Source organism: Lichenostomus cassidix, chromosome 2 (genome assembly GCF_008360975.1).
Source record: "Lichenostomus cassidix isolate B80296 chromosome 2, HeHo_3.0, whole genome shotgun sequence".
NCBI lineage: Eukaryota > Metazoa > Chordata > Aves > Passeriformes > Meliphagidae > Lichenostomus > Lichenostomus cassidix.
The window spans coordinates 43708065-43732239 of NC_139482.1; the positions used below are offsets into that span (position 1 = coordinate 43708065).

Consider the following 24175-nt stretch of genomic DNA (forward strand, 5'->3'; position numbering starts at 1 on the left):
TTAGTACAAAAATTTACAAGCCAGTTCTTGTCCACTCTCCCTCTTCCCTTCCAATAAAAAATACCAAAAGAGGAAAAATTATTGTAAAAATATAAGTCCATTACCATATGGGAAATGCAGTAGAATTCTCATCAATTGGTATTTTCCCCACAACACAGAGATAAAAGATGTGATAAGCATTTTACAAATTATTTCTTAACTATTATTATACAACTGTGTCCCCAAACAAAATCACTAGTGGGATAGTTTGGACATGTTAAAGTATTTTTTGGATAAATTCTTGCCATATTTTTAGATGCTACTGGTAACCAAAGCAATCTTTCCTATGAGTATTACTGCAAAGTTATATAAATCTCAGGACGAGTTAGAAGTGAAACTGAAAACTTTTAATTTTTTGAGCAAGAATGAAAAAATATAAATATGAATCTAAGAATGTACAAATTAAGAACATAGAATTTGCTTAGTGTATTCTGGATCGCTTGACTCTGCTCATTTCTCCCAGTGCTTTTCTTTTCTGGGATAATCCAGTTCCAAGATCTGAGTTATTCTGAAGGTAAGACTCAGCTTCCGGCAGGCAGTAAGACTCCATGGGGGGAGGTGGATCCTTCAGTAGAGAAAGAAAAAACGAGTGGGTTAGCTCAAGAAACAGCTCATTAGTTGTCTAAAACTGAAAATAACAAAACAAACATTGCACACCTACATCTTGAATACGTTTTGCATGCAGCTCCCTACCCTGCAACAGATCCCACTGCCAGTACCAGAACAAGTCATGTTAGAGCAGCTGAATGGGAGGCCACAGATCAAAGCCCTCAGCACAGGCACTTTGTGGCCACAGTTCCTGGCAAAGGAGGCCTGTGACTGGTAGAGCAGCAGTCCCCTCCAGAGGGCTGGGGCTGTGTGGCAGGTGGAGAGCCCTTGGCTGTGCCCACCTGGATGAGGTAGTCAGCAATGTACTCTGGTTTGAGGCAGTTCACTCCCTGGGCTGCTGCCTCTGTCACATCGACCCTGGACTCGTCTGGCCTCAGCTTACTGAAGTCAGCAAAGATGTGAGTTGCTTCTTTAAAGAGAGATGCAGAATGGCCAGAAAACACCTACAGACAAGACATGACAGACAAAAGTTTAGTTGTGTTTCTTCCGCAAGACAAATGCAGTTCATGACCTTTAATTTCACTCATCAAATTAATTAGAAACCACTGGGAAGTAAAATACCATTTACAACTGTGTTCTGTACCATCCCATACCTTTCCAGGTTGAAAGGGTGATCCTTCTCATGGGAGCAGGGCACAGAAATTCTATCCTCAATTCCCACCAGCACTACTGACTTGTGTGACCTCAGACAAGCTGCTCTGCCTGACCACTTGCAAAGTGATGATGACAAAGCTTTTTCCTCCCACCCTTTGACCATGTCTCAGCTACCCTGTGTAAGCAATTTTGTTTTGTTAAGACCTCTAACTCACATGAAAAATGCCCAGCAGAGAGTTAAACAGAAAGACAAAAATAACTAAACAAGCATGTTTGTATTTTGTTATTTTTTTAAAACAACTACATACTTTTGCCCCTCCTGACTGAAGAAGGCGCCTGAATCCTGCTTCCTTGGTTTGATCAACGTTCAGGATCACTTTCCAACCACTGAAAGCTCCCTAGATAAAAGACAATGTAGTCAAAAGTATGCTACTGAAAAAGTACAAAGACTTAATGCATCTGTAATTTGCCCCTTTTGAGAATATCCATCAGATGAAGACTTTCAATTACCTAGTTTTGCCTTTAAGTGTACATGTCAGAAAAAACTTCCACAGAACAAACAGCTATTGGGCCACAGTCACCAGCTTGCCACCAAGCCCCCTCTAAGGAAAGACCCTTGGCAGAGAGTATGCTTTCCAGAACACCACTCAGAGAAGCTTAACTTGAACAAAAACCAGTTACTTGGAAACATTTCCCCCCCACCCCCGTTCTCCCGCCATACTATAAGTTACAGTAACAGCAGCACCAAGGGCCAACTGGTTACCTCCTACAAACACTCAGTGTGGTTTCCAACTAGGCAAAGGGCACAGAGGATTTTTTACAAGAACTCATTTTTAAAAGGTTACTGTAAAACATATGCAACCCAAGATTTTTCCTGATGTAACAGAAACATTACCTTTCAATCAATCCTCAACCGCAGTGCCTGATCTGAGAGAGAAGTTTAAAGACTTTGGGGAGCTCAAGTCTCACTTCCAAAAATCTCATTTAAAGACTATGAAACTTGCACTGCAAAAATCATGGAAGGTGCTTTAGGAAAGGTACCAGTAACCAGTTTTGGTCTCCTAGCAGAGCTGAGTTAGGTTAGTTCTCCAGTCAGAGCTCTGAAGCATAAACATAATCTTCCTGGCTGAGGGACATTGACATATATAAGTAGCCACATACCAGCTTTGCAAAACATGAACACTGGTTCAGAGGAGGCTAAGACTTTTAATATACCAGCACAGAAAGTTTTTTTAAAAACCAAAATTAGTTAACTAGAATATATCCAGCCAAGACATTTCGTTCTTGATAACAAGACAGGTTACTTTCCCCTGAAGTCAAGCTTTCAAGTTTATTGGTGCAAATCCCTGTCCTGTCCACCCACACTGTACAACTTACATCACAGGAGTATCAATATACCTCAACAATACCAGTTTCTTGCCTCCCTTTATGAATTCTTTTCCTCCACCTCATAGCTGCCAGTGCTAGTTTCTTCTGGTTTACATTGATTCCAGACAAAACATTGAGTATGGAATTACTTCCCCACTCATAGTCTTCTTCCTGGAACAACCATAAGCTTGAGTTACAAAGCAGTCCTGCCAACTCTACCAGCAAAAAATTAGATTTTAAAAACCCACAGCAAATAGAAAACGAAAAACCCTGAAACAAATCCCATCTCACCCTCGCTATATATATGGATTTTATCTGGCCAAAACAGCTCTAGGTAAAATTTGAGATATGGGTCTTAATTCTACATGTGTATCTAAATTAACTCATGTTTTCTGTGACATTATGTATATAACCTGATTCCTCTTGCAGTTACATCTACAACAGAATTCAACAGCAGGACAAATCAACTCACTGCACTGTACACCACTGATTATATTTCTGCAGTGTCTTCTGAAACAATGAAATTTGGTTTTAATACATAAGGATATCCAGCAGTCAACAAGCATTATTTTAAAGTTAGCCTGGTCAATCTAAAATAACTGCTCGAGCCAGGAGAACTGCAAAATAAACAGTTAGGAAGGCATAGGAAGAGGTAGAGTTCAAAGATGTTTATGTACATGGTTATAGAATCAGGTTATTTAAAACTAATATATGTCCATTTATGGAAAGGATGAAGATCTTATTCCAGATTTAAGAAGAGACACATAAATTTAGCCAATACCAGTGAGGATTTACCAAAAGGTGTTCAAAGACTCAGTTTTCAGAAGCAATTACAAAAAGTATAGGTATTTAATTTATCTTATCTGAGGAGTTTGGTCCAGGACTGGTTTTCAGACAAAACTGGCCAAAAACTTCTCGGATTTTGGATTCCCTAAAACTTTCATGCCTTGGGCACCCTAAACTAGCAATTGGTTTTGAGAAATTGTCTTTTCCTGTAGTGCAAAACAAAAATAAATGCAAACAGGTAAAACACACTAATGTCTTGGTGATAGGGTCACATGCCTGAACAAAGCAGCCAGCTCCTCTACACGCCTCCAGGTAGGAACGATGAAGCACCCACTTTCCAGCAGCCATCGAAGCCAGGAATTTTTCATTCCGAAGAGGATGTCCCACAACAATGTGTGTGCAACTTGGATCAAAGTACTGTTTCTCAAGTACTGTTCCACCTTGAATTGAGGAATGAATTGGATTCAAATTATCTAAGCATTATGCTGTACACAGAAAAGATCAACTCAAAGTGAGAATTATTTGAAATCAGATGAAAATTCAACTCAAATTTACATTTAGAGTATTATCATTGAAATGACATAAGCAGAAGCAGCTAAGGAGGGAAAAGCAGCTAGGAAAGAGTGGCTCTGTAAAGTACCACTGCAACAGACAGGAATGAGAGACACCAGAGGACAGCCCATCCTGGGCACTCCCAACAGTAAAGAATGATGCTGTTGTGAAGACAGCTAAAAGAAAACTGTCAGAAGACAAAACCATTGCTGTTTTATGGCAAAGCTGATTGCTCACATAATAATAATACTATATTCAAAGGATTGCTCACAAGCACAGAAAGCCATAACTTTCAGACCTCAAATCCAATGAGTCATCAACAGAAGCCCTTTCTTTTCCCCAACAAGCCACAGCTGAGCAGACAATACAGACACATACTATTCTTTGCATTTCACAAGTATCTGGTACCTAATTGCTCAATCAGATGGCAGTAATCAAATCTTTCTTGAGGATTAAGAGAAGACAGCTGAAATTTATGGTGTTTTTCTGGTTCTTCATCAGCTTTCTCATCTTCTGCAACAACCTAGAAGTAAAGTGACATATTTTGAAAATATGACAGAATGATTAGGTTGACAGCTGACTATTTCTCTGCCAAACATTCTGGGTTATTTATATATTAAGTTTTCTTTTAGTTGGGAAAAGCAAAACCAAACCTGTCAGTAACTTGACACAAAGCTTGGATCTTATCAAATTATCCTCAGGCTCCTGCTTGAACATCCTCTTGGCTCCCCCTTTGCTGAGGGCACAGCTGAACTAATCTGTCATAACAACTAATCCTTCATTCACATCCACAGAATGCCAGGCTGAACACATGAAGATATCAGCACTGATCTGTCCCACTGCTTCATTCATTCACTTTCTATCAAGGCTGAATTCTGTATTCTTTGAGGGCCTTTCCGCTAACGTGACACATTATGCCTCTGAAGACATAGAGCTGCTGAAAGTTTGAACATCAAGTGACACACTGCAGGCAAAAGACTAAGCTTATTTTCCTTTCCCTTTCCAAGTTCATAATAAAATAGAATTTTAAACCACGTTTTGGCAGAAAAATAGTTTTTCATTTGTACCTAAACATAAAATTCCAGATACCACCAAAAAAAGAAAGGCCTGACTTTTTTTTCCATCATCCTAACATGGCTTGAGGAGTTTCAAGTAATACACTCTTCACTCCAAAGCCTACCTTGGCATTTCAGCACAAACTAATGGGGCAAAAGGCTTTGTCTAAACTAACAAGCTTTATTTATTTCAGCAAATATTATTTGTTCAAAATCTCAAAGAAAGGGGGAGACTAGAAAAGAATAGAAAACAAGAGAATAGAATAGAACTGCACAAAAGTAATCCACCTCAAGATTTTAAATGCAGATCTTCACATTTTTTATTTACTGCCAAATTCAAAATTTTTAAGTATTACGGCATCTCTCAAAACAAAAATCATCATAAATATTTTTTCATTTGACAAACCTTTTCTTTGGGCTGTGGTGCCACAGGAGGGTTAGCCAGTGGGAAAGCAATGCTGGGGAACTGCGGAGTGGGGATCAAGTTATCTTTAACTGGTGTTTCAGGATCTGTACATATGGGATTCTTTAGACCTTCAATCACATCTCCATCCCCAGCCTCAGGAACAGCTGTGAAAGTAAAGAAGTGTTGCATGACTCACCTTTGGCAGAATATAATTATGTGTAAAATAAAAGATAAAATGAAATCAAAAAAACCCCACAACTGCTGCTACAACATGTACAGTTATATTTCACCTGCCTTTCATAATGATGCTCTTCCTTATACCACAAACCAGCAATTGCAATATTGCAGAATCATGTCCCTGAATGCCTTACCTTGAAAAAAAAACACTGAAAACCTCAAATGACCTGATTTCTTTGGCTAAACTGCACTGATTCAGTTGAACTAAAAATCAATTAAATGAATTTATCTCATTTTCTTCAACCTCCTCTAGGACAGGGTCAGTTTTCAGGAAGACTGCTGCCACAGAAACTTTACAAGTAGCTTGAGGGAAGGAGTTAGTGGCAGCAGGGAGGCAAGCAGGGAGACAGAAATACAGGATTTCACTATCTCAGAACAGAAAGCAAAAATGGATGACAAAATCATCTGGTTTTGGCAGAAAAGCTATGTTGCTTCCTTAGTCTTAGCAACAGACTTTAGACTTCAAGAACAGGGAATATAAATTAAGTGTCTTCACTGAATCCTGACCCAAGCATGTCCATCAGCAACTGGACCCATCTTGTTTTTTTTGAGTCCATGAGTTAATCATCTTGTACCCCAATTCTTCACCTATAAATATTTCTACTACAATGGAAAAGGTTTTTCTCATGGTATTCCCATTTGAATTCCACAATACATACCTGAGGTGTTACCTGGAAATCAGCTGTGATGCAAAAAACAAAACAAAACAACACAACTTGGAAAATTTTATGAAGTCTTCCAATTTGTTCGGGTTTTTTAGAACCACAGCAGTCTATTTTTAGACAAGCACTGCCTTGGTGTTTGACCACAAATGGATGGGAAAGATTCTCTTTAATAAAAAGCAACACATAATGGAGCTCTGTGATGAGAAACTCTCTTTTTGGCATTTGAGAAATGCCACAATGCTCACTTTTTTGGTAAGTAGAACTCAAACACTACTATATTTCAAAAATCCCAAAGACTAAACGGATGATGTTGCACAGAACAAGGATATTGTATTTCTAATTTTACCTATACCAGCCATCTCTGCATCAGGTACAGATCCTTTGAGGGCAGACTCATCCATGTTCTTATTGGTGTTACTCTGACCTTGCTCAAGGTACTGAGAAGGACTGTTAGGCCACTGAAGGTTGCTGACAAGTCTTGCTCTCTCTTCCCTTGCAGTAGGATCATCCCAAATGATCTGCTCACTCTGGGATGGCTCTGTGTTTATATCTGCAGGTGCCTGGCGGGATTGCCTAAGGGAAAAACCACAGATACCTTACATGCTCATTTTACAGAAGACTTCCATTCTTGAAGGCAATGTGTTAATGACCACATCAACTGCAGTATCCAAGTGACCTCATTATTCAAAGTATATCTGGGGAAAGGGAAAATTTCAGTATAAAAGCTATTCTAGCATCCTGGCTTTATGAATCTAAGTGTCAGCATGGCTGAAAAAAGGCCCTCAAAATACCAGTAGATATTTTTATTATGTACCTATTAATAAGTTTTTACAAAATCAGTGTACCTTACACTTTATTAATTCTATTTATTTGAAAATAAGCACCAAGCTAAATGAATAATTTTGCAAGGGTTCCATTACTTTCTTAATGCACATCAGTACTGATGGAGTTCAAATTCTATTCTCCATTTAGAAGAGAAAAGAAGAAATATTTACAGAGGTGCTTTGCAGTAATACCTACTAATTGTATATGACCTATGTAAACATTCATACCTCCTTTCTTCAAAATCTATAAGAACACTTAGAAATCTGAAGAGAAAGAAAATAAACCAATTCAAAAACTCATAACTAAAAACCAATCATACTAGCTTCTGGGTTTTTTTAAAAAACAAAAGATATCCACTATGGATTAAGACAACATTTTGACTTTACCTAGCACATCCAGGTACAGATTCTGAATTGTGAGAGAAGCAACTCAAGCACATCAGTACAGATAGACAATACACCTGAAAACCCTGGAGACCTATTCATGTTTCAATGGATGTCTAAATACATGCAAGGACAAAGTAAGATACTTTTAAATACAAATCAATACCTTAGGGCTTCCAAGACCCTACTGCGGCCATTTCGCACAGACCGTGCGCTATCAGGAGTGGCTGGAGAACCATCAAAGCTGCTCCTGGAAAGGGATCCTCTTTGCCCTTGTGGTTTCACTAGTGATGTGGCTGACATGATCTCCTGGAGCTGCCTTTGGAAGCTCTCCCTCATTTCTAGTGCTTGGGTTAAAACTACAGAGGAAAAACCAAAACTGATAATATCACAACTATTATACTGTAGCAAGTAAAAAGTGAACAACTGCTCAGTTTCATTGAAAACTGATTTCCAGTCACATTCTCTACTCCACCAAGACAATGACTTTATATTAAAAAGAATAAAGGGTAAGAATATCTAAAAAAAATCACAAATGCCCCAATTGACCTATTCTTAGACACAAGGAGAAATCTCCATTTGGCCCACTTCTGAATTTCCTCGCACAATCTAACCTAGATCCACAACTCTTCTGTAACACATTTATTCACATAACATATACTCCAAAACAATGATCTATCACATTAAGGATGAAATCCAGTGTTTTAAAAACAAAGAAATGACAATTAAGCATTTTCCAATGAATGATCATGATTTTCTTCTGGGCTGTCAAGATCTTTAAAATAGAAGGAAAGCCCTTTCCTAGAATCTAGCAAGCTAGCTGTACTTGACAAGAATATAAATATGCTACCTAAAGTTTCCAGATCTTAACATTCAGCACCTGGAACTGCAAAAGGCTCATATTGATAGTTTGATATTCCATAGATATTCTGAAAATAGTGATTTACATTTACCTCCTTTGGATTCACTTGCTACAATTTGTTCTTCCCCTACAGTGACTGCTTCCTTTATTTGGTCAGTAGTCACATCATCTTCAATATCATCTTCGTCCACTGGAATGATCTAAAGCCAATGAAGACCAGTAGATTTCTCAAACACCATTTTTTTTAACCATGTCTGACACTTGTATAAATTCTGAAGATTATTAATCTTGCCTTTAAGTATACCTAACTTTTCTGCTACTGCAATGACAGTAGAACAGTGAATAATAGCATCAGTGACAACTATTCTGCAGTCTTAATGTCTACTAAAGCAAGTTCACACCTTCGATCTCATCACCTAAAAGATCTATGTGTTCTCAAATTTGGAAAGCAAATCCTGAAATGCCTGTGTTTTCTTCCATCACCCAAAAAGAAGAATATTACAAATGCAGAAGAACCTCAAGGAACACCTGCAATAGCTACTATTAATCACTAGTTAAACCTGATTCAGGACATTGCTAAGTAACAATGTTTACATTAATATGCTAATATAACTATTAACTGAATCCAAATCACTTCATGGAACATGCATTCCTATCACATACCATACCTCATTTTCCTCTGCTGGTTTTCCAGTTGAAAGAGGTTTACTGGAGGAGGAGGAGAGCCTGATATCTTGCACTGCACTGATGTCCAAGCTCATTTTGGGATTGTAAGTGTGAGCAAAGAGAGATTCAGGAAGCCGTTTATATTCTCGTGCGCTCTGTAACAACATCAGTTAATAAAAGAAGGTTGAGGAACTGATTGAGATAAAAGAAATTGCACAGGGAAAGTATAGTAAAAACACTGTCAAAAGAAGTACTTCACACAAGGGGAAAAATGTGGTTGCCATTCTGGGACAAATGTAGCAGAAGTGTTCAGTGGAAGAGAATTTATTTTTTCCTCATGGAGAAAAAGGTAAATGTGCATCCTTGAAAACAGATGACTCAATTTATTAATTCAAAGCAGGATGCAAAACATCAGTCCTTATACATGTCCTTCTAAATGCACGTAAAAAATCCACTGCCATATAACTAGTTTTAAACCTCCATTTGCCTTTACTTTTGAATAGGGAACAAAACAAGCTTCATACCTCTAAAAGCCAGTGCTCTGAAACAATATGTATACCCCGTTCTTTAACAGATTTGTACTCCTTATTGTTATCATTCTGTCCTCCCTTATAGATGAAGTGTGTTACTGTTTCATCAAAGCACCATCTGGAAAAGAGAACAAAATACAACTTAAAAGATGTAATTTCTAACAAAAAGTAACAGAAATCCAGCTCAGAAATTGTTCTGTCTCTTGTTCAAGTTAGTTTTGCCTATTTTGTTATGCCTCAGCAAACAACGAGCTCACTTTCTTTGCCAGAAAATACAGCATTCAGTTTCATGATAGCAGAACTTCAATGTGTTTTGAAAGCATTCCTGAAGACGATAAAACTAAATAGGATAAACATATGGAAAGGAGGGGTTTTGCTTAAGGTTTTGTTTTTATTTAAGTAAGTGGAATTTTAAATCAGTTTCTGAAAAGAATGCATGATCCAGGATAAGAGCTTTTTCTTTTGTTGTCACATTGAGTTGCAAAGTGACATACTGACCCTTGAAGCTCAGAATAAACAAAATGAGGACTGTTAATTTTTAAACTGATAAACACAAGTATTTGCTATCTAATGCAATTATCTTCAGCATTTCTAAGCTACTACCAAACATAAGGGCATCTTCCTTCACACCATGAATAACAACACTTAATATAATAAGTCAGTAACAAAACACATGAATCAGATTTAATGGAAGCAGAATTCTATCTTAAGTCATAAAAGTTAGTTTGTAGTTTCTCTTCATGATAACCTATTTTTCCTAAGCTTTTCTAAGAACACTGACTTAGCCATGCTTACAATCTAGAAAATAATTTGTTTTGAGCCAGCGAGAAATGCAAATTCACATCAGATTAAAAATACAAAATATAAAGCAAACATTGAACCATCCAAAACCTAAACCGCTTCAAAACAAGAAAAAAAAAATCTGCAATTCAAGAAGACTTCTGGACAAACAGTCTTTCTGAGATGGATTTACAAAGAACACAGGGACTGGGGACATGGCAGGGAAAGATGGCCTTATTTCACATTACCAGTGGATGACTGTTGTTTAAGATGGTGAAATCTAACCTTTCTCTGCAGCTAAAGGCGTATTAGGATGCAAAGACTCATTAGAAGCCATTTGTATTGGCTGATACCTGTAGTCTGCTCCAAGAGAAGCTGCTACTGCATTCAGTTCCCTTTGCCTCTTACTAAGTTTTTTACTAACATATATAACAGCATCAGCTAGAGGCTTGGGCTCTTCTTCCTGGTCAAGCAGCAGGGATAAAAACAGGAGAGTCACAATTGGAAAGCTTCTGTAGCAATAACAAAAATACTTCAATATTTAGTGCAGCATGTAAAAAAATATACAGTGACAACAAAGGTAAGATAAACACACTTCCTCTATTTTTGTTGCTCCCCTACTCATGCTCAAAACCCAGCACTATTATCATACCATGCACTAGGAATCTTAAGACAAAAGATTCATTCTCAGCCTGCCTCCCTAGAACATATTCTGCTCCTTTCATCACAGGCTGAACACCAAAATTATGGAATTTTCAAACCTGATGCCACTGAAGTATTTCACTGTAGAGGAGTGAGACAAGTAAGATTGGAGAGCTGCAAAATAAGATGTAGCAGCCTTCCCTTTCCGGAGGTTACTAGCTTTCTTGCCCCTCCTCAACAGTAAACACGGTACTAACATGGCAAGCAATACATAAATGCTTGTTTTCCTGCCACACCATTTTGTCTTCTCTCACTTTTCTTCTCTTATTAAGCAAAAAAGCAGCACCTTACAGAGGAAGGCAGGAAAAGACACACACCGTAATGAAGAACTCCTAACTTTAGTCCAAGACAAAATATCTAACCCTGTCCAGCTGGAACATGAGAATTTCTTAAGTGTGACATCTCATTCCAGTACTACAAAATCTAAATTGGTACATATTTATATGCCATGTTACTTAGCAACTGCTTAATATTCAAGACAGTAGTACAGAAAGTAGAAAAAGGTTTTAAAATTCTTTGCCTTTCATGAAGAAATTCTTCTATCTTGCCTTCCTTTAACTGTCATTGAAGAATGCATAATCATATGAATTCATATTCAAATAGATCACAAATAACAATTCACAAATTCCTTTGTAACTTAAATCACAGAAGAAAAAGCTTTTTCTTAATTAAACCTATGCTCCAGCAACTAAACCCCCAAATTTCCTACCACTGCGGGCTGTGCAGCAGCCAGCTGAGGGCTGGCAGTAAGCGCTGCTGCATGCATTGTACTGCTTGCCAGTGCCAGTTTCAAGTTTCTGCCAATGACTTCAGAGAGAGGTGTGCTCAGTTTCCTGGCTTTTTGTTCAGGACCTCTCGGAGTTTCCAAAGCCGCCAGAGCATCCTACCAAAAAAAAAACAAAAACTGACTGACTTTTATGAACACCTTACAAAATCCTCATTCAAGTGTGAGTTTTACAAATACAGTAGAACTTCATACTCCTAAACCAGGACAGCAAACTACAGGAGCAGCTACCAAGTGCAACTGTGGTACCACTGCACAAAAGCTGCACAAGACAAACCCAATCTTAGAGTCTGCATAAGCAAAACAAGAAAACAACAGATGATTAATCTGTTCCCTGCCATCACTGCAAAATGTCCTTAGTGAAAAAGCCAGGGACCAAACCCATGTATTCCTAACCCAAATCAATTTAATGTACTTACACCTTGCCCCACAAGAGTTGCATATGAGTATGTAGTTCTATCTGCACATTTAAAATACCATTCCATATGTCCTTTTTTAATACGAAAAGAGAAATTTTGGTCTATAATATCTTGCTTTTGAAAATTATCGGAGCCTTCTCTTCATGAAGCAGAAATAGCTAAAGAGAACAGGGGATTCTTCTATGTTTGTAACATGTTTTGTCCTGTTGTAGGCAAAGGGATTAAAAATAAAACAAAAAAAAAAAGGCCCACAATAGAAAAGCCAACCCACGAACAACACCCCAGAAAACCTAACAGCTCTATAGGACTTCAATGCATTGCTCTTTTAGTTAAGGCCTGAAAAATTAAAAACAAACCCAAAGCCTTCCAAAGCACACCTGAGTCATTCAATAGCTGTTCCAGCACAGATACTCCATACGTGACAGGGTTTCTTTTTGTTTGTTTTTCTAGCCTATTGTGGCCCTCAGAATAAGACACTGAACCCAAAACGCCAATGCATTTTTCAGCTGCAAACAGCAGCTTCATAATTGCTATACAGCTATTACATTAAAACATGCCATCAAAGTAGCGTTTCACCAGGAAATAAGCAACCACTTGTTTCCAAATGCCTAGAGCAATTACAAGCTGCCTTGTTACATTTGTCAGCCCCTAGATGCAAAGAACACAGACTGGATACTGTCTGAGGTGTAGGACACAAAAGCATATGATGCAATAAGCACAAAGCAGCTTTGTTAAAGACATTACAGCACTTACTATTCAATAAATTTGGTCCACAGGTCATTAACTAAACTGTATAAATAAATGGAGCCAGTTTTTCTGGCTTTATTCAAAAGGGAAAGTCAGTATGTGAACAGCATAAAAATGGGTAAAACCACCAATTTCCGTGCTGCTTTTAAGTTTATGCACATCTTGAACAGTACTGGCCATACAGATTAAAGTTTGCAAAGATCACCTTTACATCAAAAGAAGGCTTGAACAACTTGTCTTTGGAAAGAAACTTTGATGGTGTGTCAAGATGTAAAGATGGCTCTTTCTGGAGTGGTCCCCCTTGTGCAACAGGGGTTGTCTTCCCAGTATGATGAGAGATTACAGCTTGGAAAGCTTTACTCTGGAACCTGTTGATATCAAGGGGAGTCACAGCTCCTTTTTTTCCAGCTTCAAGGAGATGAATAGGCTGCTCTGAATCGGGAGATTTAACAGTTGCTGGTGTCCTGCTAAGCTGAGTAACGAAACTCTCCATATCTTTAAAAGAAAAAACGAAAACATAAGCAAGCAAACCGGTTTTTCTCTTGAACACAGACCTCACATACTCTTATTTAAACAACAACCACAAAGAATTGAACAGAGTGGTATCAAATCACTGCAGACTAACAAGTACAAAGTTCTAAGACAGATTTATCATGAATTACCACGCAAACTACTGAGCAGTATACCTGCCAAAAATGACAAAGCTGAGACACTGAGCTTGAATCCCAACTGACTGATAACCACAAGACCCCACTGGCTCCAACAGATTTGCAGCAAACATGGTATAATTTCTGTAATCACAACTCAACAGAAGAAAAAAAATATGGTTGCATGTGCAACCTGGTCTAGTGGAAGGTGTCCCTGTCTGTGGCAAGGGGTTGGAACGAGATGATCTTTAAGGTCCCTTCCAATTCAAACCAATATATGATTCTGTATTAGTATTTGGAAAAATAACCTTCAACTCTAATACTTGAAGGTGTTAGGAAAAAAAATTTCATCGTACCTGCCTTCTTTACTGTGAACAAACAGTACAATGACACAATCATATTCCCAAATGTGCTAAGAACCAACCTTCAGCCTCTGCATTTTCAACCAAGAACTTGCTTTCATCTGCTTTCTTTCCTGTCCTTGCAGACTGCAAAAGCCAAGCTACAGTGACTGCTGGCAAATTCCACTTCTTCGCAGCTTCGTACTTGGAACCATTCGGTTCTCTCACCACAAGATGGGTGCTGGCAAACATTCCTTTTTTCACACTGGCTTTCCGCACAAAGAATTCTTGGACTCTACAATTAGATTGATAAAACATTCATTTAGTCATAAACAACATTAATCTAGGGTACATTCATGCTGTTATAAAATGCATTCTCACAACAGAAAAAGAATCAATAGAATTGATATCTAAGGCCACCCACTTTGCACTTTATAGCCCAACCTACAGAAAAGAAAAAAAAACCCAACAAAACACCACAAAAAATCCCCAAAACAACAACAACAAAAAAAGTTAAACAGTAACGTTTTTCTTCTACCAGTATTGAAAACAATATTTCTTATACTCCAGCAATCCTCACATATCCCAATTTCAAATCATACACTGGACCCAACACTCTTTGGCAAGATGAATGAACAGGCTTGCTTTTCTTCTGGAGTCAACAAGCACTATTTCCAAATTAATAACAGTTTTCTTTATATTATAGTTTTCTCTTATCATTAAGGACACAATCTTGCAAAAAGATAGCAAGATTGAGAGCTCATTAGCAAATAATTTAGTTCAAACAGACTACAAATCAGATCAAATGATACTGTAAGCTTTTACATATTTTGCCATGTCATGATTAAATATGTTTTCTTAAGGTTTTTCAAAGATCTTGATGAACTCTAAGCAAATAGGGCATCATTTCTTAGGAGCTGGAATGGTGAATGAGGTTCACCATGGTTATGAGGCTGAGCCAGATAGTACTGAAGAGGAACTGTGGTCCTTTCCTAGACAACCAAAGAGCAACTCAGAAGGCCACACCTGAAAACCTGACTTTCATTCCTTAGTTAAAGAGCTGAATAAAAAGTTACTGAGACTCAGTTGCTGGGAAATGCAAGAATATTCTGGTAGAAATTAGACTGTGTGAGTACGAACCATCTTTCTTCAAAGGAGAAGAAAATCAAATAACTATATAATGATGTCTCACTACTTCAGCAGCAGATTTTGTAAATGAATGGAATTCAAAAGAGGTTTAACTCTAATATTTGTACAGACGAAATGAATTGCATAATGGCAGCACATTGGCTCTTTCAGAACAAGAAGAAACAGTGACAGGAGATGTACCTGGCTCCTAGCAGTCCTGCCAGATAAACAAGTGAGTCTCTCTCTGCACCGGTGAACTGGCTAAAAGAAAGAACACAATCTTCCAGAGGGGTAGCTCCTTCCATTACGAGGACTGGTGTGAAAAGTGGATTGGACCGGATGTCTAAAAGGACCTGCTCTTCCGCACATGTTATCTTAAAGAAGGTGAAAGAGATAAAAATATATATCAAGATAAAACATATATCAAGATAAATAGTAACAAAGCTAACAATATTTCAGCAACTCTACAATATGGACTCGCCAATGATTGATCCTCCTTCCATCATTACATCTGAGACAAATGATTTCCCATTGAATCAGACAATGACCAATGAGGGTTTGTATAGATTTACTTCACAGAAAGATACCTTATACTGAAAATTACTAACAGCAGGTAGTCTCTATTATGTGCCTGCTCTTGGCAAATATGGTTAGTATTTTTTGACTTCTAAGCTATAAAGGTGACCTGCTCTTCTGCCACAAATTTTAAAAAAAGCTATAAAAAGCAGGAAACAAGCACAAATATCAAATGAAATCAGTATTAGTCAACTAGCTCCTTCTACAGTTCATCATTTAGACAGTATGCAGTCAGACTTCATATAAGCCTGGGTCATGGTAACAAAGTTAGAAGTCCTGAAGACAATGAAGTGAAACAGATAAAAGACACCCTACAGATACAGAGGCTTTAATGCAGGCTTTAATTTAGTACATTTCAAATGAAATTAGCCTTATCCCTCAGTATCTTATTCATATTAAAACCATCAATAACTGCACTCTGGCAAGACAAATTTCTAATACAGATACCTATTTATTTGTGAATTGAAAAAGCGTAACTCCCTTACCAGCCACGTATTTGTGACAACGTCACCAACAGTTGCCTTCACGGTGCACCCTAATAAAGGTACCACAGCATAGTCTGCAATGGTTCTGCTCTGCAGTGGCAGAACCTCCCCAGCATTCTCCTTTATAATATCTGCAATGCAGGACTCATCTTCTTCACCAAAACCCAGAAGAAGAAATCTCTTTCTGAAAAATAAGCCTCCTTCAGCCAGGGCAGAAGACTCTCCCAAAGAACCATTACAGACAGAACGTTGATTCTCTCCTTGGTCAGTCAAGTTAGTAACATCACTGAAGGTTCTGGATGTTAGTTTTTCAACTTCATCTGAAAAGTTAAAGAAAAATAAGAAAGAAGCAAGCATAATAACTGTTTTACAAGAACATCAAAGACAATCCAAAACAGTTTTATGAAGACATTACAGTATTGTGCTTTCAGCCAGGTTTTGGTTAAAAACTATTCTATATACACCTGTTTAAATCTGAATTCTGAAATACAAAGTAGAAGTTAACATACTAGATGTGGATAAGTTTTTAATAAGCAAATTCTGCAAACTCAAATGCTAATTTGTGAGCAGTTAAACTTTCTACAGCATGCTGAGCCAAGAACATACCTAGTGTAGAATAGTTATTTACATATTGAGAGAGGAAGTCATCTTCAGCAGCCTTCTGGTGCTTTTTAACATTTACAGCTTCTTTCTTCAAGAGACTGGGCTTCTTGGGAAAAACTGACTTCATTCCAGGTTGTTCCAAAATTGGATTCTCTAACAGCTGGTAGTTTAGAGGGATATAGTGCTCCACTGGACATAGACAACCTTTACCAAATGACTCCAGCAACCATTTTGCTGTCACTATATGAGGCCTGTAAAATAAAATGTTATACAAACAAGTTACAGCATGTTTCAGACCTGTGAATCTTCGTTCCTGCTCCAAAAATACCAGTACATACAAACACACACAAAGCCTGTAACTCTAATACTAAGCAAGCTTTGTGCACTTTACAAACCTCAAGACCCCAGAGGTGGTAGGAGAAAGAAAACAAGGTGCAACTAGACCTTAAGCAATACAGTTATCACAACCTGTGAGCAGTCTTTTCCAAAAAATGTTTCAGTTCATCATTATTTTCTCCTAGAAGGACATGAGTAACATCTTCATTAAGTTGATTAAATCGAACACCACCACCGCAGTTAATAAGCCTTCTCATCTTGTCCAACTTCCTGCCACTGAAGCCACACAGATAGATCTACAAAAATAACAGAGCAACAGATAAAGCTTTAAAAATGTAAAAAAACCAAACAAACAAACAAAAAAAAAACCAAAAAAACCCCCAGTAGACTATTATGGTAAAATTTGTTTCAACTGCTGCAGAACACAGAAAGTAGTGTTGCAGCTTCTGAGAAGCAGCAAAAAAGTTAAGCAGTTACAAATGGATTAATTTACCTTTGCAAATTAATCTAGCAAAGCTTCAATGTTTACTAATGAAATGAACACCCAAAATCATATAACCAAAGAAACCTCCCCAAATAAACTCACACACTAATTCCAAAACCCACTCACTCTAGTGTTTAAATATAGATGTCTATGAACATCAAATCTATATTTATAGGACATACTTAATACAATTATACACACACACAAGCTACAGCACGTGGATACAAAATAAATCTGGTAATTGCTGCTGACTATGGAAATAATTTACTCAAGCACACAATGGCAGTGCTTCAACATAGTTACATAGTTGCATAGTTCAGTTTGTTAAAACTAAACATTTCAAAGTATACATCGGTAAACATACTCGACACCCATCTAACAAATCTTCAGGGGCTTGAAAAGCACTTATGTCCAAGTTTTCCAGCTCATCAGGAAGAGGATCCAGTCTGCTGCTCATAACTGAGCTACATGCGGTTTCATTAACACCACTCAAACTGATGTTGGAAATGTGGCTGACGTCCGAAAGGGTATGACCTTGAAATAAAATTAAAATTAAAAAAAAAGGCATTAGATTTGGCTCAGCTCTCTCTGCTCCTTCACTAAAGAAAATACAGATCTGCCACTTATGATTTTGTGGTGCAATAGGGAAATGTGAAGTCTGAAGAATGAAAAATACTAGGTAAGTAAAACCTTTGTTAAACCAAGGAGTTTATTTACATACAGGTTCAGCATGGCCTTACTAGAAAGAGTGCTTATACACCTTCTGTTTATTCCCTAATGGATGGCACTTATGACATAGCAGCCAAGGAGACTTGTTTTCATAGCTTTTATTCCAGTTTTGTGGCCACATATTAGAAATACTTTTAAACAGGACTCTCTATAGTAGAGAAATCAACTCTGTAATTCAAAAGGAGTCAGTATCAGGTAGAAGCACATTAAAGCTGCATGTGTCTTTCATGCTACCATGTGTACTTACAAAACACTTTTAACTTCCCTTCTGTTAGTAGCATGGAGTAAGTAAAATCAAGTGTATAAAGAAAAAAAATTGAAAAAAATAATAAAAACTTAAAAATCAGCATTTGTTTCCCTCTCACCCTCTAAGACTGGTGTAAGATTATATTCATTACACTTGTTTTAAGCTACAAATGTATGATCAGTGGTGCTTTTGTAGACATTACAGATGGACACCACTGGTTCCCTAGCAGACAATCATACACCTTATTCAAGTTTACTTTTTTAACAATCATCCACATGTTTCAAGTCTACACATGTTGGAAAATTCAATGTGCATAAAAGAAATCTGTTGTGTTTTAAGCTTAAGATTAATCCAGAACCCAAACTATCAAGCAAGCATTGCAAAAGCAATCACCTTACTAATCTTAAAACAGTTCTTCCTCCTTAATACAGATGCTTCCTACCTTATTTAAACACATTTTAAAATGTCTTACTTACTATGAGGCTTGATGGTATCATTTGTAGGTGTTGATGTACTGGGTGCATTACTGAGTTTTGATCCAGGCTCTATTTTATACATTGTCTCATCCTGACAGAAGCCTTTCTTGATGCTGTCAGAAAACCACTGCACAGACACACAGTGCACATTCCACTTCTTGGCCCATTCATACTTCTGACCTTCCAGATGTAAACAAAATAAATTAAAAAAAAACAACAAAACACAATCATTACAAGACTAAAGCATCAAACAGTGATTGCTGAAAGATGGCTGGACATTAAGAAAATTTAGAAATTCAAATAACTAATTTTAATGGATAGATTATGTTATACTGGACTGGTGATAAGCTGCTTATGCTCTAATTAAACTTAGAGTAAAAAATCTCGTGGATGACTAACTAATGGTATGACAGGGCATTAAAGAAACAAAAGGGAAAAAAGCTTTAAAGCTTTCAAGCACACACAAAAAAGAAGGCCAGAAAGTCCCACAATATTTCACTGCAGGCAAAGAGAGGGAAATAGGGGAAGAAAACCCTTCCATTATTCTCACAATAAAACTAAAATCTTCTCATCTTCCCAAGAAAAAGGAGCTTTCACTTTATCTTAGTAGGGTGTTTAGGAGGCACAAAGAATAATCAGTTAAAAAACATGAGGCTACAATCCAATCTCAATCACAGTACAAATTACGTCCTAGCCAGCTCTCCCCAAAAAAACTTTCTTTATCCCGTCTAGGATTCTCCCTTTTCCTTTCTTTAAATACCATCTATGTCTCTGGGTTTTTTTCCTCTTTTGACCTCTTTTTCATGTCTTTAGAGCAAAGCAAAGGTGCCCTCTATTACTCTTTCCATTAACAGTGATTCCCTAAAGAGAAGTAGTTAGAGCAACACCGAAGCAGACACAGAGACAGTTTGAGCCCTTGTGCTTACACACATTTACACTACTTCAACTCCAGAGGTGAAAACAGCATTTACTCTGTCAGTTGTACCTTTTGGCTCTTGAACTATGAGGTGAGTGCACTCATTCATCTTGAGCTGCCCCGTGTACTGCCCACCGTGCTCAGCAGTGAGGCGCTGCACTTCCTTCCTGTCTGAGCTGCTCAAGCCAGTTACACAAATTGTGCAGCCAAGGAACACAGGACAAGCATAGTCTTCCAGTTTAACATCAGTGTACCTCATCATGCTACAAGAATGAAAGAGAGAAAGTACTTATTTTCCAAGTAAAATCACCTAGAAAAAGAAATTAGTCTGTATGTAGGAATTACCAGTCCCCAAAACAAAATCAGTTTCATTTTTTTCATACCCTTGCTGAGACTTATCCCACAATGTCTTAACCCAAGAAGGAAGCAAAATAGGTTTCTTCAGGGAAGCAGCTACCAAGTATTTCTTGCTGCCAACTTCTCCAGCTATAAGATGAGTCACTGACACGTTGAGGTCTCTGTATACACATCCACCCATCATCTGCACATATTTATGAACTTCTTCCTGGATGGGAAAAAAAATATAGAAAATTATCAGGGGAAAAAAGAACCTATGTGACAGTCACGTTCACCTTACACCAAAAACATGGATTTCAATTCTCCATGATTTCCCCTAAAAACTGCTTAAAAATACTAAATAGATATATATGGAAGCCATAAAAAGTAACTATAATTTCCATTTTATTTGCACTTATAATAAGCCGAACACAGTATATACCCTAAATAAAAACACTGCAATTACACTGTATGAGCAAAACTTTGCAGATGGTTGACATTTTAGGCAGTATTAGAAAAACATATTTGAATAAATCTAAAGTAAACATATATATCATATTTGAGGTGTATTCACACGTGAGTAAACTACACATAGTCAACAAGCTACAGCAGACATGATGGATCTAGACACAGGCACGAGACATATATGGTATGACTGCTGCCTTAGTAATGAGCCATCTGAAGCAAATGTCAACAACAACCAGCTAAAAAATTCATCCTTGGGCAGGCCTTACCCTCACATCCTTCTCCAGGCTGGTACAGGACACTGTCACATCAGCCATGGTCATGTTGTACACGGGATACTCTGCTCTCGGGACACACCGCTGTGACTGCATGCAGTACAGGACCACCTGTGGTCCAACAATCCTACATCCAAGCTGCAAAAACGTAACACAGTAAGCACCAAGAAAATAAGGAGAGGGTACACTGGCATCAGGAAGGCTTTACTTGTCCCTGAATTCTAAGGAAGGCAGGGACTTTAGTCTGTCTTCCTCTTCTGCTGTAACATTTCCAGGTAGCCGACAGTTTTGGTTTCACTTTCAGCTGTGGATTTTCTGTACAATCAATTTTTCTGGCCTCAGTAAAAGCAGCTGATGCTATGGCTATGGCCAAAGAATTCCAGCGGGCCTGCCTTTGTCTACTAGACAATTCCTTGCAGGTCAAACCAAATCACATTTTTCAGGAGATAAAAAGTGTAAGAATCAGCTTAGGGACTCCAAAAGAATCAGAACCAACCATATAGTTTATTTTTCCTAATGTTTGAAAATAATCACTATGCTTTGCTGGTCATCTTCTTCCCTAAATACAAGATGCAGTAAAGTTCATACTGCTACACTCAGTGCAGGAGAGAACATGCAGGATGTAAGTATGGACATGAGTTCTTCTAAAAAGGAAAGAACAGAGCTCAAAGTACGTTGCTGGGTGACATACCTTTTTGAGATGATTGAAACCCACACCTCTGAAAGGATCACAAATGTAAAGTGATTTATCATTTTCTTTTATATTGAGTACTGTTTCTTCTTCAAGGATCTGGAGATGTTCTTCTGACTGGAATTCTTTTATAGACTGCAGGTAAACAATGCATATGACAACAATTATTTAATAAGCAAATAATTAATAAACAGCGAATCCTGTGCAAACTGCACAAGTGCCTCTCTTTGAAACAGCTCTCAACTAAGTTACTATGCAAACATGTATTGGCAAAAGAAAGGGCTAAAACACTTCATGGTTGTGCCCTTCATTCCCTTGAATCTTCACAATATTCTGACTTAAACATTCAGCACAGAAGCTTTCAGGATCTGATCCTGCTGGCACTTGGTGCCTTTGGCTCCCACTAATCTCCCAAGGTGTAAAACAATGTACAATGTCCTTCCTAAGTCTGTGCTTAGATGAGTGACCACCATCCAGGCCTTCCAGGCTACATGTCCCTTCCCTACATGTCAGCAAGTTTTGAAATTGAAGCTATTTCATTAAGTTCTTCAACAAAATTGTTCCTATTCAATAAACTTAATTACACACTAAGCACCCCTGCTACAGAAACAGCTTTATTTCCAGGTGTACACATATAAACCAGCTTACTGAATGGCACATACAGCTAACTCAGCCACAGAAATCACAAGGCAATTAACCATGTTCACACAGGTGACCAAACCCACCTACCTCAAGAGCTTTAGAAAAATACTCCGAGCTCCCGGAAGACTTAATGAACTTCACAAAAAACGGCTCCTTACTACTTCTCATCCTTCAACTAAGAAGCAAACCCCAGTGAGCGCCCTGGCATTCCCGCCGCAGCCCGGCGTCCCTCTCGCACCGCCCCTGTCCCGCCGGGCCACGGGCCCAGCCCACGCCGCCCGGCCTCGGCGGGGCCGACTGCAAACGGGGACGGAGGGGCGGGGGCTGGCCGGACCCACCGGGAGGCTCGTTCCTCACGGGGCCCGAGGCGCGCACGGAAGGGTCTCTGCTGGGCAGAGGACACCCGGCGCTCCGATCCCCACAGAGCCAGCCGCGCCCGGGCAGCCCCTCACCCGCGCGGGAAAGCGGCGGATCGCGCACTGCGCAGGCGCGGGGCGGGGGCTAGAGCGCTTGACCGGGGAGGGGGCGTGGTTTCCGCCCGGTAACGGCGGGGGCGTGGCGAGGGGCGGGGCCTCGGCGGGTGTGGGCGGGGCGGGAGGGTGGCTCCGCGTGGCTGCGCGTCCGCGTTCCGCCAGCAGGGGGCGCTGGGAGCGCGCGTGCGGGGGCGGGTAGGGCGAGGCTCTGCCTGAGGGAGCGCGGGCCGCGGGGAGAGACGGGAGGGGAAGGTGCCTGTGGAACCGCAGAGGGTAACGGGTTGGAAGGGACCTTACAGAGCAGCTGGTCCCAGCCACCCCTGCCATGGGCAGGGACACGTCCCACTAGACCAGGCTGCTCAGTGCCTCATCCAGCCTGGCCTTGAGCACTGCCAAGGATGGGGCATCCACAACCTTCCTGGGCAACCTGCTCCTCACCGGCGTCACAGCAAAGAATTTCTTCCTAATATCTAACCCAAATTTCCCCTCTTTCAGTCTGTGCCCATTACGCCTTGTCCTATCAGTGCAGTTCCTTATGAAAAGTCCCTCTCTGGCTTCCCTGTAGGCCCCCTCCAGCCACTGCGAATTGGGTTTGCTCAGCCTGGTTTCGGGAAGTGCTGGGGGCTGCAGGGTGGCTGCTTTGAGCAGCTGCCAGGAGCTTCCTCCATGCCCAGCACAGCCAACCCCTGACAGCTCCAAAGAGGGACATGCTACTGGCTGGCCAAGGCTGGGCCAATTACAAATGGGGGTAACACCTCTGGGGTAATATATTTAAGAATAAAAAAAACAAGAAGTTGTTGTGCAGTGGTAATTGCAGCCAGAGAAGAGCGGAGTGAGTTGAGTTTTCCATCAACCATCGCTGCCAAGTCTTTCTCCACAGAGCTGCTCTCAATCACTTCTACACCCAACCTGGAGCTGTGTCTGGCATTGCCACAGCCTGGGTGTAGGACCTTGCACTTCACTTTCATTCTTGCAGCTTGCAGCTCCCAGGCTGTGGGCAAGAACATCAGATGCTCTCCTTCCAGAGCAGGGGCTGGAATCCCATACCGCACTCTTGGCATCTGCCTGCATCATTACAGGGTGACCCTGCCTACACATCCAATGGACCTCCATTCCATTCTTACTGACCACAGTGACTTGCTGCTGTTTGCATAATACTGATAATGCCTGTGGTGGAGGGAGTCATTCTGTTAGAAGTTTCTCTTAGGAAAAGAGATCACAGCATCAATTAGGTTGGAAAAAATCTCTGAGATCATTGAGTTGAACCCATGACCAAACACTCTGTCAACAAGACCATGGCACTGAGTACCACATCC

The 24175-nt window shown here is 39.4% G+C and overlaps 1 protein-coding gene across 3 annotated transcripts; it reads right to left on the minus strand.

Moving 5' to 3' along the window:
• Positions 1-364: 364 nt before the first annotated feature.
• On the minus strand, positions 365-22865 carry TOPBP1 (DNA topoisomerase II binding protein 1). 3 transcript variants are annotated; one of them, XM_085051288.1, is made up of 27 exons: positions 22474-22865; positions 21745-21879; positions 21048-21191; positions 20361-20542; positions 20047-20240; positions 19062-19241; positions 17974-18143; positions 17258-17421; positions 16793-17040; positions 16187-16506; positions 15327-15499; positions 14081-14292; positions 13215-13504; positions 11769-11942; positions 10711-10820; positions 9572-9695; positions 9050-9202; positions 8473-8581; positions 7686-7878; positions 6658-6884; positions 5410-5573; positions 4357-4471; positions 3673-3836; positions 2641-2781; positions 1551-1640; positions 930-1091; positions 365-604 (listed from the first exon to the last, which is right to left on the minus strand). In XM_085051288.1, the coding sequence occupies exons 1-27, from the start codon at positions 22552-22554 to the stop codon at positions 461-463; spliced, it is 4563 nt and encodes a 1520-aa protein (XP_084907414.1). In that variant the 5' UTR covers positions 22555-22865; the 3' UTR covers positions 365-460. The 3 variants fall into 3 exon arrangements, with proteins under 3 accessions (XP_084907414.1, XP_084907415.1, XP_084907416.1); XM_085051289.1 differs by lacking the exon at positions 19062-19241; XM_085051290.1 differs by lacking the exons at positions 365-604; positions 930-1091; positions 1551-1640 and having other exon boundaries at positions 2646-2777; positions 3669-3836.
• Between the last annotated feature and the right edge of the window lie 1310 nt (positions 22866-24175).